Raw genomic sequence first — 17,048 nt, 5'->3', positions numbered from 1 at the left:
TGAGGATGGATTTTCATTGTTGTTGAGTCGCAAAGTAGTGTCTGACTCTTTGCGATCCCGTGGACTGTAGCCTGCCAGGCTTCTCTGTCCCTGGGATTTCCCAGGCAAGATTACCGGAGTAGGTTGTCATTTCCTCCTCCAGGGGATCTTCCCGACCCAGGGATCGAACCCATGTCTCCTGCATTAGCAGGTGGATTCTTTACCACTGAGCCACCCGGGAAGGCCTGGGGACGGATAGAAAAGGGAAGTTAGAAAAAAGAAGGGAAAGTATGTACAGTTTCATGTCCACCAGAGTGTCATCCAAACTGTGACTGCCTCTCTTCACTGGTCTGTAGCAGCTCATAACTGCACAGGAGAGAAAAAATTCCCGAGAGTGGTTACCACACAGGAGAGAGATATATGGGAGGGTGAATTTGTTCCACCTCGTTCCGTTATGATCTCTCTCTTTTGTATTAAAAGTCGCCCAGTTAGGTCCCCTTTGTTCTAAGTGAGGGTGCCTCCTCTTGAGGAGTTAGCCTCAAAGCCCAGTTTACTGCAGCCACAGTGTGGAGTGTAAGTAGAAAAAGTGATGAAGCAAGACAAGCCGGGCGGCGGGAGCAAGTGGCTGAGGTCTCTTTAGAATGACGGTGGCAGGTGGAAACGTGGCTGCCAGGCATGACATGGTCGTTGGTGGTCTTGCTTCATTCCCCTGGGTGTGGCCTTGGTGTACTCTCAATGGGGCTTTCCAGGGAGTTGCTACCAGCCAACTACAATTGGCACGTGAGTTGAAATGTCTTGACCACCCCTAGGGTGGCCTATCCTTGCCTCACTCAGATTTATTACAAGGAAAGAGGTTGCTTAAGTGTAGGCAAAGGCACATCTCTACCAAGCTGTTTCTCTTTTCTTGCCCTCTTGTTGCCAGTGTCTAGATGGTGGGGGTAGGAGGGAGAGGAGGGGAGAGAAAAAAAATTAGATGGTGGGGGTATCTTTGGGGAATCATTTCAGCTGTGATAACAGAGTGAAATTCGGACATACTTGCTTGAACATTAATTCAGTGTTCCCAGAGTGGGGTTCATGTTCTCTGGGGACACAGAAGATTGTCCTTTGGTGGGTAAAAAGGAAATGGTTCTGCTTTGAGTTTCCCTGGTGGCTCAGTGGTGAAGAATCCACCTGCTTGTGCAGGAGACACAGGTTCGATCCCTGAGCCAGGAGGATCCCACATGCTTCGGGGAAACTAAGCCCTTGAGCCACAGCTATTGAGCCTGTGCTCTAGAGCCGGGGACCTGCATCTGCTTAGCCCATATGCGGCAACAGCAAAAGCCTACCTACATGCACCCTGGAGCCCATGTTCCGCAAGAAGAGAAGCTACTGCAGTGAGGAGCCCGTGTACCACAACTATGGTAAACCCGCGCATCAAAGAAGACCCAGCACAACCAAAAAAAAAATAGTTCAACTTTTATTTATTGGAAGTTTCTAGTCTGTTTATAATTAGCACCTTCCATTGATATTATTTTATTTTTATAAAGAAATGAAATTTCAGTAAAGTTGAATAATACATAGACGAGCTCTTACATCGTCACTTGCTCCATCGGTCAGACACTGTATCCAAGGCAACCTGAAGAAAGAGTGAGGATTTTACAGTCCAGGGTGCTTGAGATGCTCTCCTCTGTTGGTTAGCTTCCACTTGCTGGAGGTGCCCACCAAATAGTGATATGATTCTGTTACCTGGTTTAAATTTACACTCATAAAATAGGTACATGACATAAAAGATTCTTGCAAATAAACCACAGATTTAGGATAATCCAGTAACGTAAGCACCCAAGAAAAGAAGAAAATGGCAGAATTGAAGCTCCTCCTCTTAGTACCTACTCTTCATGTGAAAGAATTACTTTGTAAGTACTTTTTAGAAGAAGCAGTTTGAACAACTTGTGGGCATTGGGGGAAGGAGAGAGTGGGACAAATTGAGAGCAACATTGACATAGTTTATAAAATGGAAAGCTAGTGGGAAGCTGCTCGTAGCCCAGGGAGCTCAGCTTGCTGCTCTGTGATGACCTAGAGGGGTGGGATGGGGGCGGGGGGCTGGGAGAGGCTCAAGAGAGGATATATGGATACTTAGAGCTGATTCACATTGTTGTATAGCAGAGACCAATGCATCATTGTAAAGCAATTATACTCCAATTTAAAAAAAAAAAGTAGTTTCTACAAAGTGAGCATTTAAAACACAGATGGTGCTAAAATTGATTGCGTTGATGGTGGTATAACTCTGTGAATGTGCCAAAAACCACTGAATTGCCACTTTAAAGTAGGTGAATTGTATGACATGTGAATTTTATCTCACTAAAGTTCTTTAGCAAAACAGATTGTGCCAGAAACCTTGTGTCATCTGTGAGAACTCTCATGTTGGCTCACTGACACTGGAAAACAGAATTTTCCGTTAATTTAGCAAATTAAAATGTTCAATAGTTTTGAACCCAGCTGTGAAGCATGTTAAAATATATGACCTCTTCTGATTTAATGTGTAGGAGCAAATGATTCATTATGCAAGATGGCAATATTTTAAAACTTGTAAAGGGGGCTCCGCCGCGCCGCGCTGGGCGCTCGGTCTGTCTCAGCGGTGCGGAGCGAGCCAGGCCTCCCGCCGCCGCGGCTGTATAGGGGTGTGCAGCCCCGGGCCAGGCCCCGGCCGGGGCAGGAGCGCAGACTAATCACTGGGCAAAAAGAGACGTCTCTTCTAATCACTGCCTGGAAGTGAAGGCCTGGCTGTCAGTCTTTTGAGAAAGCACAGTGGTTGCAGGCTGTGAACTACAAAAACACTGAGGAATATGAAGTTTGTGGTGACATGAGGACCTCAAGGGGATAGGTGGACATGCAGAGATCGGGGAGAAAGAAGGAGCAGCTGGCTCAAAGACCCCAACATGCACAACCTCTGTTATGCACCTTAAGCCATACTGGAAATTCCAGAAGAAAGGGCAACCTCTGGAAATCGGCACGCAAACTCTGAGAACTCCTATGAGCCACCAACGGGCTATCAGCGATGAAGAATGCAAAGCTAGCTGTATGAAATCAAGTGTCTTTCCTTCAGCTTCTCTTGGTAAAGCATCATCTCGAAAGCCTTTTGGAATCCTTTCTCCAAATGTTCTGTGCAGCATGAGTGGGAAGAGTCCTGAAGAGAGCAGCTTGAATGTTAAAACCAAGAAGAATGTACCATCTGCAACAATCCACCAGGGTGAAGAAGGGGAAGGGCCACTCGATATCTGGGCTGTTGTGAAACCGGGAAATACCAAGGAAAAGATAGCATTCTTTGCAGCCCACCAGTGCAGTAATAGAATAGGATCTATGAAAATAAAAAGCTCCTGGGATATTGATGGGAGAGCTACTAAAAGAAGGAAAAAATCAGGGGATCTTAAAAAAGCCAAGATACAGTTAGAAAGGATGAAGGAGGTCAACAGCAGATGCTACCAGCCTGAGCCTTTTGCATGTGGCATCGAGCACTGTTCTGTGCATTACGTGAGTGACGGCGGGGACGGCATGTATGCCGGGAGGCCTCTGTCGGTCATACAGATGGTGGCCTTCCTTGAGCAAAGAGCCAGCGCTCTGCTAGCCAGTTGTGCGAAAAACTGCACTCACTCACCTGCTGTGGTGCGGTTTTCCGGGCAATCCAGAGGTGGACCTCCAGCCCCCGAGCCTTTGTCCGCCCCAGGAGCATGTGAAGAACCTGCAGAAAGGAGAAATCCTGAGGTTGGTGAACCACAGGGCGAGCCCGTCCGTGTCCTCGACATGGTAGCCAGGCTGGAGTCCGAGTGCCTGAAGCGGCAGAGCTAGCGGGAGCCCGGGAGCCTCTCGAGGAATAACAGCTTTCGCCGCAATGTGGGCCGCGTGCTGCTTGTGAATGGCACCCAGGCTGAGGAAAGCAAAGCAGAGAAAGGCGCCTTGGAGGTTCCTGACACTCAGGTGAAAACTGTGGGGTCTGTATCTGTGGGCTGCAGCCCCTTAAGAGCTGACCGTTGTTCTCCTCAGGGGGACCAGGCCTGGGACGGTGCGCCTCGAGGCTGTCCCTCGTTGCCGGCAGGCCTGAGTTTGCACACGGACAGTGCAGAATTAGAGCCAGATCAGCAGACTGCCATGAAAAGCAGCAACAGGCATGATGTGGAAATGACAGAGGAACTTGTTGGCCCACCTTTTCCTCCTCGCACCTGTCCCCAAGCCATTGAATTGCCCACAGATGCTGTTGATGGCATTAGTGAAGAGCTTGTGCCACTTGCTAACCAAAATCCTGATCAGCGCAAAAAAGAATCTTTGTGCATTAGTATCACTGTGTCCAAGGTGGAGAAAGACCAGCCTTCCAGATCGGAGTCTTGTGAAGACCCACTTCCAGGGATGTTGTTTTTTTTGCCATCTGGTCAGCACCAGTCAGGCCATTCCCAGTCAAATGAAGCCACAACAGAAGAGTCTTCCGAGGCCAGTCAGCTTGAAGAGGTTGCTGAAGGTGACAGTGCACCTGAGGAGAAAAGCGCCTCAGCTGATGCATTTGTCCCGCTGGCGTCTCCTGTGGAAAGTACATTACCAGTGCTCGAGGCATCCAGCTGGAAGAAGCAGGTGTCACATGACTTTCTGGAGACCAGGTTTAAGATCCAACAGCTTTTAGAGCCTCAGCAGTATATGGCTTTTCTGCCCCACCACATCATGGTGAAAATCTTCAGGTTACTTCCTACTAAGAGTTTAGTGGCTCTTAAGTGTACCTGCTGCTGTTTCAAGTTTATCATTGAATATTACAATATCAGGCCGGCAGACTCTCGCTGGGTGCGGGATCCACGCTACAGAGAGGACCCATGCAAGCAGTGCAAGAAGAAGTACGTGAGAGGGGATGTGTCTCTGTGCCGGTGGCACCCCAAGCCCTACTGCCAGGCGCTGCCCTACGGCCCGGGCTACTGGATGTGTTGCCACCGGTCTCAGAAGGGCTTCCCTGGCTGTAAGCTGGGGCTCCATGACAATCACTGGGTCCCTGCCTGCCACAGCTTTAATCGGGCAATCCATAAGAAAGCAAAAGGGACTGAAGCTGAGGAGGAGTACTGAAGTGTATGTGCGAGGCAACAGACCAATTTCAGAAACTGCAAACACCACCTAGATACACCATTTCAGTGAGTGTTGCCTCTCAGTCATCACTCCAGGAGAATCTCTGCTACTCCATCAGGACCGCCATTGCTCAGGCATCTTAAATCTCTGAATTTATGATCTGTATAAGAAAACTGGTCTCATCATTTTATAGTGGTGCCTCACGTTTGATTCAGGGTTGTATCCCACCGTTTGATTCACCTGTCTGTGAATAACTGTGCCTGTTTTCCCAAATCAAATCCTTGAGGACGAAGACTTGCCACCATCAAGAACATTCAGCAGAGTTCATCACAGACTATGCAGGCAATCCCCGAAAAGGGGTTCCGGGAATGTTTTGAGCACTGGCCCCATATTTGAAATAAGTGAATAGTGTCCTATGAAAGGAATAGCAGTACTCTTGGATGAAAAGTATGCTTACAAAGGAAAAGTCAGGCACCTTACTTAGACCTTGTATGCTTGATCTGTGAGGTTGATGTTTGTGAGTGGAGACAGATTTCATGGCCTGTGGTGTTTACAGTGTATATAATGGTTATGTTTTCCTAGGGCTATGAAAGTGCACATTCAACCCGCGCGCCTTTGCTTTAGATAAGTGCTTTGGCCCCTCTGTAAATAACACAATTAAAATTCAGTTGTAAATAGTGGATGCTGACTGAACATAATCACCACAATGCAGCTAGGATAGCGTTGCAGCTACAATCGTGTGGGTTGTTTTGGTTTTTTTGGGGTTGGGGGGGGTCTCATCTCAAATTTGTACATCCTGTGTAAAATATGAATGTTTCCCAAATAAACTATGAATGTTTTCTGTATAATATATGAATGTTTCTGAGAAGAAACTCTAAATAGTTAAGAGGTTAACCTGTTGAAAGGATACCAAATAATGGTTTAACTGGACAACCTTAAAAATTAGCATAGAGAACAATCCTTTGTTATATTTTAGTGATTCACCAAGAATGAGAGAATATTATATAGTCAGATTATAACATTTTTGTCTATTTTATTCTTTCTGTCTGGTTACAAATTTTTTTTAACTTCAATAAAAACATGCATCTTAAGTGGAAAAAAAAAAAATAAAACTTGTATAACTGATGGATGAGATTAAGCAGTCCTTTAGTTATTGCATTAGTGGCTGACTTGAAAATATGGTGTCCAAAGAAAATGAAACAGACCTTCAAACTGCAGTCTTAAAAGGTATTAAACCAAGACTTTAGCAAGGTTTAAAACCTTAACAAAGAATTTATAAGGAAGCCCTATTTATCTTGAAAGATTTAAAATCTCAGCTTTTTCTTTTTGAGTAATTCTATTTACATTTCTAAAAACAACTATTTTCTTATTGAAGCGATTGGCCCAGATATTAAAAGCACTTTTTAAAAATTAGGAAGTGTCTGTTGAGATGAGAGGTCCTGTCTGCCACTCTGTTTACTAACTTCTGAGCTATTTAGAACTTCACGAGGGTACAGCAGTTAAATTTACATGGAAAAATATAATGTGCTGTTTTTATTATGAAGGAACCTTTAGCTAAAACTTCCTTGCCATTTGCTATACATTTTAAATTTCTTTGAGGAAAATTGGAATTTTTCCCTTTTGTCCCCATGATTAAAATTTACCCTGATGCTGGGAAAGATTGAAGGCAGGAGGAGAAGGGGACAACAGAGGATGAGATGGTTGGATGGCATCACCGACTCAATGGACATGAGTTTGAGTAAACTCCACAAGTTGGTGATGGACAGGGAGGCCTGGCGTGCTGTGGTCCATAGGGTCGCAAAGAGTTGGATAACACTGAGCGACTGAACTGAACTTAGAAAATACAGGAAAACAAGTTATTTTTAGAACTTTGCAAGGTATTTTCTTTTATAGCCTCACCAGGCCACATCAGGCCACACCAGAATAACTACTTTCAACCCCAAACGTCTCCTTTCTACATTATGTGAAAGGAAAAAAAGTGAAAGTGTTAGTCACTCAGTCCTGTCCGACTCTCCACCACCCCTGGACTGTAGCCCACCAGGCTCCTCTGTCCACCGGGATTGTCCAGGCAATAATACTGGAGTGGGTTGCCATTCCCTTCTCGAGGGGATCTTCCTGACTCAGGGATTGAACCTGGGCCTCCTGCATTGCAGGCAGATTCTTTACCATCTGAGCCACCAGGGAAGCTTTATATATTGTACAAGAAGTTAATGAGTGACATATGTACACCATGTGTAAACTAGATACTAGTGGGAAGAACAGGGAACTCAGCTCAGTGCTTTGTGATGACCTCGAGAGGTGGGAGGAAGGCTCAAGAGGAAGGGGGGATACATGTATACTTAGAGCTGATTCACTTTGTTATAGAGCAGAAATGAACAGAACATTGTAAAACAATTATACGCTAATAAAAACATTTAAAATTTAAATATGAATATATATTTTTTAATTAAAAAATACTTCGGAAAAGCAGAAGAGCAAGATTTTATTCTCTTCACTAGCCAGATTAACCCTTTGATAATTGCATAGACTGAATGTGGCAGTTTTCCAGGTCTGCTCTATACATCTGTAAGCTGGTTATGCACTTGCTGTTATTTTGAAAATGGTGTCAAACCCTGCACAGTATTTTGAAAGTTATGCTGCTTTTTTTCTCTCAAAATATACCAAGAACCGTTCTTCTGTGTCAGAATCTATAGGTTTGCGTGATTCTTTGAATGCATCATATTCTGTAGCGTGGATGCTCCACAGGTTACTTGTGGTTTTGTTATTCATGAATTTTATGTTCCTTCTCTTTTCCCCCTGCTGTTCAACTAGCTTTTGCATTACCTTTTCTTTTCTCTTTCAGGCTTACCTTGGCTTTCATTGGGATCAGTTTGTTTGTTATAGGAACCACCCTGGTTGGACAGCTGCCAAGAAGCAGGTGAAATATTTTTTTTCCTCCCAGCCATTTAATAGGATTGTCCCTTTACTTTCTTTTTAAATTTTTTTAAGAAAAGTTTTCTGGCCATGCTGTGTGGCATGGGGGGTCTTAGTTCCCTGACCAGGGATTGAACCTGTGCCCCTGCCTTGAAAGTGTGGTGTCTTAACCGCTGGACCACCAGGGAAGTCCTGGATTGTTCCTTTTCTTAGCTGTGTCCACAAAGAGAATATTTGTGTGATTCCCGTGTACTGCCTCAAATTTATGGCCTTAGCACATGTATTAAAATGCTGCTCATTTCATCTTCAGAGTCTCTTAAGTGATTTTCCATCATGCTTTCATTTAAATTGACTGAAGTTGCTCTTACAAAAGAGAAAATGAAGAGGAGGAGGGAGGAAATGGACTGAGCGATTCAAGGAACACAAGAGACTCTTGTAGGATCGTCAAGCTTGTGAGGCCAAGACCACAGATGCCTCAGCTTATCTTGGTCAAGGATTTGTCATGATGGGAACCATTTTCCAGTAGAGTTTTGTCCTAAATGCCTCAGTGGGCAGAGAAGGCAATGGCAACCCACTCCAGTACTCTTGCCTGGAAAATCCCATGGACAGAGGAGCCTGGTGGGCTGCAGTCCATGGGGTCACTGAGTCTGACACGACTGAGCGACTTCACTTTCCCTTTTCACTTCCATGCATTGGAGAAGGAAATGGCAACCCACTCCAGTGTTCTTGCCTGGACAATCCCAGGGACGGGGGAGCCTGGTGGGCTGCCGTCTGTGGGGTCGCACAGAGTCGGACACGACTGAAGCGACTTAGCAGCAGCAGCAGCAGCCTCAGTGGGACCTTGAGAATTGAACTGTGCTCATATTTCAGAACATAGTATGTTGCTGGGAAGGAACACCCTGGAGCTTTGATTGTGTTGTTTCATAGGAGAGCCCAGAGCTGTACAATAAAACGTTTTGTCTCCTTTAGCCTCAAAAACCTGCTGAGTGAAGTGGTCCACCTGACTTGCTGCCGCATCTGTGTCCGTGCCCTCTCCGGATCCATTCGCTATCATAACAGGTGAGTGTGTACCGCTTTCATAGCTGCTTTCTCAGGTCAGGTCAGTGTGATTGACAGGAGTGGGTGGGGGAAAACAAGGGAAGTAAGAGTCCTTCCGGAGCGTCACAGACATAACAATGCACCTGAACACTTTGAGAAGCAATCCAGGGACTTCCCTGGTGGTCCAGTGGTTAAGAATCCACCTTCTAATGCATGGGCGTGGCTTCAGTCTCTGAACTAAGATCTCACATCCTACAGGGCAACCAAGCCCGCACACCACAGCTAGAGAAGCCCTAGTGCTGCAACAAAGACCCAGCACAGTGAGCACCCCCCACCCAAAGAAGCAATCCATTTGCAGAAGGAGCATGACCATAAACATGTCATGACACCTAATAATTGGGCATTTATGGTGTGCAGGCCTGGCCTGTGATTCTTTCTCCTAGGTCGTCTCTGAGAGAAGGTGCTAGTATACCGTTTTACAGGTGAAGAAGTGGAAGTTCCAGGATTGGTTGTCTAGGGTCACGTGCCTAGTAAATGTCAGAGTCAGGTTTGGAATGGGGTTAATTAAAATTTTTTTAAAAATGGTGAAGGTGATAGGGCTGTAGAATGGTGGAAAGAGGGCTAGACTTGGAATTCTGAGGCTGGTTTTTAGTCTCAGCCTTGCCAGCTTCTAAAATCCCAGCACTGAGCTGAAAATAGAACCTAGCTTTTTGCTTCCCTCACGCCTTCATCAGGGGGGAGAAAGGTGGTAAATGAAGTCATTAACCACCTGAAGTTTGTTTTGATTGTTTTTGAATTGCTTTTCTGTAAATTCAGTTTTTTTATACTTAATATCATTAGTTTAAAAATTCTAGGACAAACATCTTTTTTCTACTGACTAGATCTTTTTTTTAAATTAAAAAAGATTTTATCTTTTAAAGGTTACTTTCTACTTACAGTTATTACAAAATGTTGGCTATATTCCCCTTGTTGTACATTACATCCTTGAGCTTATCTTACGCCTAAGAATTTGTACCCACCACTCCCTCACCCCCGTATTGCCCTCCCCCTCCTTACACTTATAACCATTGGTTTGTTTTCTGTATCTGTGTGACTGGATCTTTCTGTCTAATTTGTAGAAGGGAAACATTTCATCATTTGGCTTTGCCATGTGTTACCAACTTAAAAGCCCTCTTAAATTTCTAAAATTGCACGACTCTTTGTGATTGGGCTGTAAGTTTTGGGGCGAGAATGAGAAGAAAATGTTTTGGTAGAAGTGTGATTAAAGGAAACACCTTCTTCAGAAATAAAATGAAAATGAAACGTTAGTCACTCAGTCGTGTCTGACTCTGCGTTCCCATGGACTGTGACCCACCAGGCTCATCTGTCCATGAAATCTCCAGGCAAGAATACTGGAGTGAGTTGCCATGCCCTTCTCCAGGGAATCTTCCTGACCCAGGGATCAAACCCTGGTCTCCTGCATTGCAGGCAGATTCTTTACTGTCTGAGCAATCAGGGAAGCCCCTTCTTCGGAAAAGGTGCTTTAATTACATAGAGAGGAGGTCACAACTTATTGTAGAATTGCTTCTAATTTTAAGGAAAACTTGCTGAAGTTGTTATGCATTTTGTTCCCTTTCTTCTCTGTTTAGGCTCAAAGAAAACTACTTTGCTTCAGTAGTGTCAAACACTGCTTAAACTTTGGGACAGAGGTCGGCACACCAAACTATGAGCCTGTAGGCCGAATGTGGTCCATCCTCTGGTTTTTGTAAATTAAGTTTTATTGGAACACAGCCATGCTCATTCATTTATGTATTATCTGTATCTGCCATTGTGCCGAAACAGCAGAGTCCAGAGTTTTGACCGGGATTGGCTGGCTTGCAAACCCTAGCGTATTTACTGTCTGGGCTTCCAAGGGAAAGTTTGCCAACTTCTGCTTTAGGGGGATAAGGCGAAGGAAACTACAGTACATTTACTCTGGATCACTCTGAAGCAACTGAAAGTGATATTTATGAAGATGGAAATAATACAAAAATACTTAGGATAAAATAAGGAAAGCTTACATATCACAAAGTTTATTAAAGTGATGGAATCTTTTGTATTGATAATTCAGTCTAATATTTAAAAGTTTTTTCATTCTAAAAGGACAACATGATCATTACAGAAAAGCGATATAAATATGTGTAAAGGGAAAATCATGGGCCCTCCTCCTCGTATACTCTTATCCCCTCCCATCATACTGCCTAGAGACAACCCTTTTAAGATGAGCCCATATATTTGAAAGTTTATTTTTTTTTTTTTAGTGTTCTTTAAGAAACAAAATAGCATGAATTTCTCCAGGTGTACTGTGAGTTAGTTGCTCAGTTGTGTCCGACTCTCCGACTCCACGGACTGTAGCCCGCCAGGCTCCTCTGTCCATGGAATTCTCCAGGCAAGAATACTGGAGTGGGTGGGATCTTCCTGACCCAGGGATCACACCCGGGTCTCTTGCATCGCAGGTGGATTCTTTATCATCTGAGCTACTGTGGAAGTTGCTGTTTTGTGAAATAGTGGCCATTTTTCAATGTTTAGTATTAACCATTGTATGTAATTGCAGGCAGTACAGGCCCCAGAAGGGAGGCATTTGTGTTGCCAACCATACATCCCCAATCGATGTTTTGATCTTGACCACGGATGGGTGCTATACTATGGTAAGAACAGCTCACTGGTATTTCAAGTACTTGCATGTTCTGTGGATTATTCAGACTTTTATTTTATTTTGGCACAAATTAGAAAGTTAGTTTTATATTAGAAAGTGACTGGATATACTATATAAGTAAGTCTATAAATTATTAATGCCTAGTGGCTTCAGTCATGTCCGACTCTTTGCGACCCCATGGACTGTAGCCTGTCAGGCCCCTCTGTTCATGGGGATTCTCCAGGCAAGAATACTGGAGTGGGTTGTCATGCCTTCTTCCAGAGGATCTTCCCAACCCAGGGATCGAACCCAGGTCTCCCGAATTGTAGGGTGATTCTTTACAGTCTGAGCCACCAGGGAAACCCATAAATTACTAATATATTTACATACATTAATAATATATTTACATTATTTATATTATTAATATATAATTACATGAGGAATATATAGTGCAAGAAAAAGAAAGAAAATAGTCATTATATTTAAGGTAGTAAGAAATTAATGTACTGAAATGTAGACACACTTGAGCATGACTATACTTTATAAAGTTGATTCCATCTTGCTTCTAGAATCCCTGCAGTGTTTAATGACACTTTGAGATGTTAAAGCCATCCTCTTTAGAGCTGTGCAAATCCCTCACCAGCCAATTAGCTCTTTCTCCCTTCAGGGAGTCATATGCAATTAAAAAAGGAAAAAAAAACAAAACCTGGCTCTTTAGTGAAGATCAAGCAAGAAAGGCTAATATTTATACCATATTGCCTTTCTCAGTTCTTGCTGACACCTCCCAAAGGAAAAATGAAGCCTACTAAAATCAAACATCTCTAAAGACCTTTTTGTGGCATTTCTTGCATTTTTTTCAAATCGAAGATGTTTCAAGTCAGTGGGTCTTTTCTGTTACCCTGAAGAACTTGTCGAGATTTCCTTCATCTCTTTCCTGTGTGTGTCAGGTTAAATTTGGAGAATCTCTAAAGGTGTTCTGTCCTGCTTGGTGGTAACTATGCCCCACGGTGGTGTGTGAAATAGAAAGATGGCGTGGGGATCCTGAGGTGTGGTTGGTCACTCTGTCGTGTCCGACTCTGCGACCTCATAGACTGTAGCCCGCCAGGCTCCTCTGTCCACGGAATTCTCCAGGCAAGAGTACTGGAGTGGGTTGCCATGCCCTCATCCAAGGGACTCTTCCCAACTCAGGGATTGAACCCAGGTCTCCTGAATTGCAGGTGGATTCTTTACCACCTGAGCCTCCAGGGAAGCCCGGGATCCTGGGGAGGGGAATTTCTTTTCATATCTCATGTTGCTGGCTTGGGCTTCACAGAGAACAGATGGATTTTTTTTAGTTTCACTTGTCAGCTCCAGTAACTGATAGTCAGGATCTGGTATTTTTTTCTGCGAAAGCATTTGAAGGGAACCTTTATTTTATTTATTTATTTAGAGATATCGTTGATGTACAATATTATATAAGTTTCAGGTTTACACTATAGTGATTGACAGTTTTTCAAAGGTTATACTCCATCTATAGTTGTAAAGTATTGGCCATATTCCCTGTGTTGTACATTATGTCCTTGTAGCTTGTTTATTTTCTACGTGGTAGGTTTGTACCTCTTAGTCTCCTACTCCTGTGATTGATGGTCATGGTCTGGTGTGCTTTCCTGGGAAGACATTTGAAGGGAGCCACTGTTGATTGAAATGTCTGCAGGCCACCGTGGAGTCCTGGTAGTTTGATTGCCTGTGGGTTATACATTCATTGAGGGGGCCTTGAACACCTTTGTAAAAACAGCTATCTTATTGGCAGATATTGTCTAAAATACAAGCTCAGATATATAACTCTTGGACAACTACCTTTTAACAAGTTATAAATTTCTCTAAGTTGTGAAGCTCTTTCTGAATCTAAGGAAGCTTTAACAACCTCTCTGAAAAGACTTATGGGAATTGATAGTTCTTGACATTTTTTAGGTTAGCAATCAGTTAATATTTATGTATCCTTTCTTTCAGAAAAACAATAACATGCATTTGCTTTATACCAACAAATATTTTAATATAGTTCCAAGATGTTTATGGATTCCAGAAAAGCCCATCCAAAGACCATCATGTTAACAGTCCTTGATAGATCCCACCCAACTCTGGGTGTATATAGTAATTCCTTGCATTTAAGTGGACAAGCACTTTCACATCCATTGTAATCTTTTGTGACCTTTCACATGCATTGTGACCTTCCCTGTAATCCAAAGAGGTTAGGGCTGAGATGTTTAGCTGAGAAAGCAGCTGCTTTCGTACAATACTATCTTTGTAAATTTCTGAACCAACTTGCCTAATCATGATTTTGTGTTTGTGAGACAGTATTCATTCTGTGTCTTAGTCAACAAAGATTTGAGGATAACTCATTTGTGACTGAAGGCCTCAGAATCGTCTTAGCGTTATTCATGCTTCTTGATCATACATAATTGTCGTTACAGCTTCAATATACAATTGTATAATTTACAGTATTAGCCAAGGCTTAGAACTGCAAACTTTGATGGGTTGAATAAAAGAAGTCAAAAGCCTGTTGGATTTATTTTTTACTTTTAATTTTTTAATTGTAGTTGAATACAATGTTATGTTAGTTTCAGGTGCACAATATGGTGATTCATCACTTACATACATTGTGAATTGATCACCACTATACGTTTACTATTTGTTCACCATATAAAGTTAGTGGAACGTTATTGGCTATATTCCCTGTGCGGTACATTCCATCCCATGACTTACTTATTTTGTGGCTGGAAGTTGGTACTCTTTAATCTCCTTCACCTGTTTTGTCCTCCTCCCCATTCCTATCCCCTCTAAGCCAAATTGATTTTTCAAATTTAATTTTCCAGTATCTCACAATTATGAATAATGCTGCAATTTAAACATTGTGCATATGTATTTCCATTTTGTTTGGGGTATATCTTCAGGGTAAATTCCTAGAAGTGAATTATTGAGTTTAAGGATAAAAGTTTATGTAAACTGAAGTGAAGGTGTTACTCACTCAGTTGTGTCTGATTCTTTGCAATCCCGTTGGTTGTAGCCCCCAGGCTTCTCTGTCCATGGAATTCTCCAGGCAAGAATACTGGAGTGGGTTACCATTCCCTTCTCCAGGGGATCTTCCAGACCCAAGGATTGAACCCCGGTGTCCTGCATTGGAGGCAGATTCTTTACCATCTGAGCTCCAGGGAAGCTAATGTATATGTAATTTTAATAGATATTGCCAGATTTCCTTCTATGAGTGTTATAAGCTCCCCATCCCAAGCACTGTAGGAGAATGCCTATTTCCCACAGACTTGGTTCATTGTCATGCTTTTGAATCTTTGCCAGTCTGTTGGGTCTGAAATCGTATTTCAGTGTAGTTTTAATTTGTATTTCACTTACTTTGACTTAGTTGGAAAATCTCTACTTTTAAGAGCTAGCATAAAGCCAGTACCGCAACATAACTTAAAATTGAAAGGTGCTACTCAAGAACATTTTGTGCTTATATTTGGCCAGTCATGTCCTTTGAGCAGGGGCTTCCCAGGTGGTAAAGCACCTACCTGCCAAAACAGGAGGCAGCAGGAGATGCGGGTTCAATTCCTGGGTCAGGAGGATTCCCTGGTGGAAGAAATGGCAACCCACTCCTGTATTCTTGCCTGGAGAATCCCATGGACAGAGGAGCCTGGCGGGCGACTGAGCACGCATACATGACCTTTGAAGAGACTCAGAACTTCAGTCAGCAGGGGGCCAGTCTTTTCTCTGAGGGGGACTAGGAACTTACGTTAAAGAAAAGAAGGCTTTCTTTGGACAGCTATGCCTTTACTTTTTTTTCCATTTTCTCATGGTCCTTGTAGGTTGGCCAGGTTCATGGTGGATTGATGGGAATTATTCAGAGAGCCATGGTCAAGGCTTGTCCACATGTCTGGTTTGAACGCTCAGAAATGAAGGATCGTCACCTGGTTATTAAGAGGTAAGCAGTGACATTACTCGGTATCCATTGGGTTGGCATAAAATCTTGGCCTTCCCGTCAAAGAGGGCAGAGCAAGCGGTACTAGAAGTTAACACTAAAAATAAGCGTTAAAACTAAAATATATGGACCTCTGTTTGTGGTTGGCCATTTCTGGTGAGTCACCTGTCTTAACTGGATTTAAAAAATTTTGAATTCTGTACTTATGGTGGTATAGATGATGTGGTTAGAAGACCCATACATTTACATTGCCCTGACTTAGGTATTCCAGTCACTGAATTTCTAAAACTGAAAATTACTACCTTGAATGTAAATAATTGGTAACGGCTGAATAAATAGATGGTTGCTTAAGTATTTGCTGGATGTTATCACTTACACGCATCTAGAGATTGACAGGCAAAAATGCAAACTGGTTGTCTGAAGAGGCCTTACAAGTAGCTGAGAAAAGAAGAGAAGAGAAAGGCAAAGGAGAAAAGGAAAGATATACCCATCTGAATGCAAAGTTCCAAAGAATAGCAAGGAGAGGTAAGAAAGCCTTCCTCAGTGATCAGTGCAAAGAAACAGAGGCAAATAATAGAATGGGAAAGCCTAGAGATTTCTTTAAGAAAATTAGAGATACCAAGGGAACATTTCATGCAAAGATGGGCGCAATAAAGGACAGAGACGGTATGGACCTAACAGAAACAGAAGATATTAAGAAAAGGTGGCAAGAATACACAGAAGAACTATACAAAAAAGCTCTTAATGACCCAGATAACCATGAATGGTGTGATTACTCATCTAGAGCCAGACATCCTGGAGTGCGAAGTCAAGTGAGCCTTAGGAAGCATCACTAAGAACAAAGCTAGTGGAAGTGATGGAGTCCCAGCTGGGCTATTTCAAATCCTAAAAGATGATATTGTGAAAGTGCTGCACTCAATATGCCAGCAAATTTGGAAAACTCAGCAGTGACCACAGGACTGGAAAAGGTCAGTTTTCATTCCAATCCCAAAGAAGGGCAACACTAAAGAATGTTCAAACTGCTGCACAATTGCACTCATCTCACATGCTAGCAAAGTAATGCTCAAAATTCTCCAAGCCAGGCTTCAACAGTATGTGAACCGTGAACTTCCAGATGTTCTAGCTGGATTTAGAAATGGCAGAGAAACCAGAGATCAAATTGCCAACAACCACTGGATCATCGAAAAAGCAAGAGTTGCAGAAAATCGTCTACTCCTGCTTTATTGATTATGCCAGAGCCTTTGACTGTGTGGATCACAACAAACTGTGGAAAATTTTTCAAGAGATGGGAATACCAGACCACCTGACCTGCCTCCTGAGAAATCTGTATGCGGGTCAAGAAGCAATGGTTAGAATGGGATATGGAACAATGGACTGGTTCCAAATTGGGAAAGGAGTATGTCAAGGCTGTATATTGTCACTCTGCTTATTTAACTTATATGC

General features: G+C 43.1%; 3 protein-coding genes across 7 annotated transcripts in view; all 3 read left to right on the top strand.

Annotated features, from left to right (window-relative positions):
• The window catches only part of GPAT3 (glycerol-3-phosphate acyltransferase 3), a 69,369-nt gene that overhangs the window by 39,477 nt on the left and 12,844 nt on the right, over window positions 1-17,048 (top strand). For all 5 annotated transcript variants that reach the window (XM_061145622.1, XM_061145618.1, XM_061145621.1 and 2 more), the window contains 4 exons: window positions 7,895-7,969; window positions 8,935-9,024; window positions 11,576-11,669; window positions 15,493-15,608. In XM_061145622.1, coding sequence (XP_061001605.1) covers window positions 7,895-7,969; window positions 8,935-9,024; window positions 11,576-11,669; window positions 15,493-15,608 — 375 coding nt within the window. The remainder of the gene's footprint in view (window positions 1-7,894; window positions 7,970-8,934; window positions 9,025-11,575; window positions 11,670-15,492; window positions 15,609-17,048) is intronic.
• Window positions 2,911-3,801, top strand: LOC133058735 (F-box only protein 34-like). Its single transcript, XM_061145625.1, has one exon. It carries the CDS (start codon window positions 2,911-2,913, stop codon window positions 3,799-3,801), a length of 891 nt encoding a protein of 296 aa, XP_061001608.1.
• LOC133058734 (F-box only protein 34-like) lies at window positions 4,102-5,052 on the top strand. Its single transcript, XM_061145624.1, has one exon. The coding sequence runs from the start codon at window positions 4,102-4,104 to the stop codon at window positions 5,050-5,052; it is 951 nt and encodes a 316-aa protein (XP_061001607.1).

This window comes from Dama dama, chromosome 6 (genome assembly GCF_033118175.1).
Source record: "Dama dama isolate Ldn47 chromosome 6, ASM3311817v1, whole genome shotgun sequence".
NCBI lineage: Eukaryota > Metazoa > Chordata > Mammalia > Artiodactyla > Cervidae > Dama > Dama dama.
Note: the sequence above shows the minus strand (reverse complement) of the source record. Positions and strands in the feature narration are given on the sequence as shown.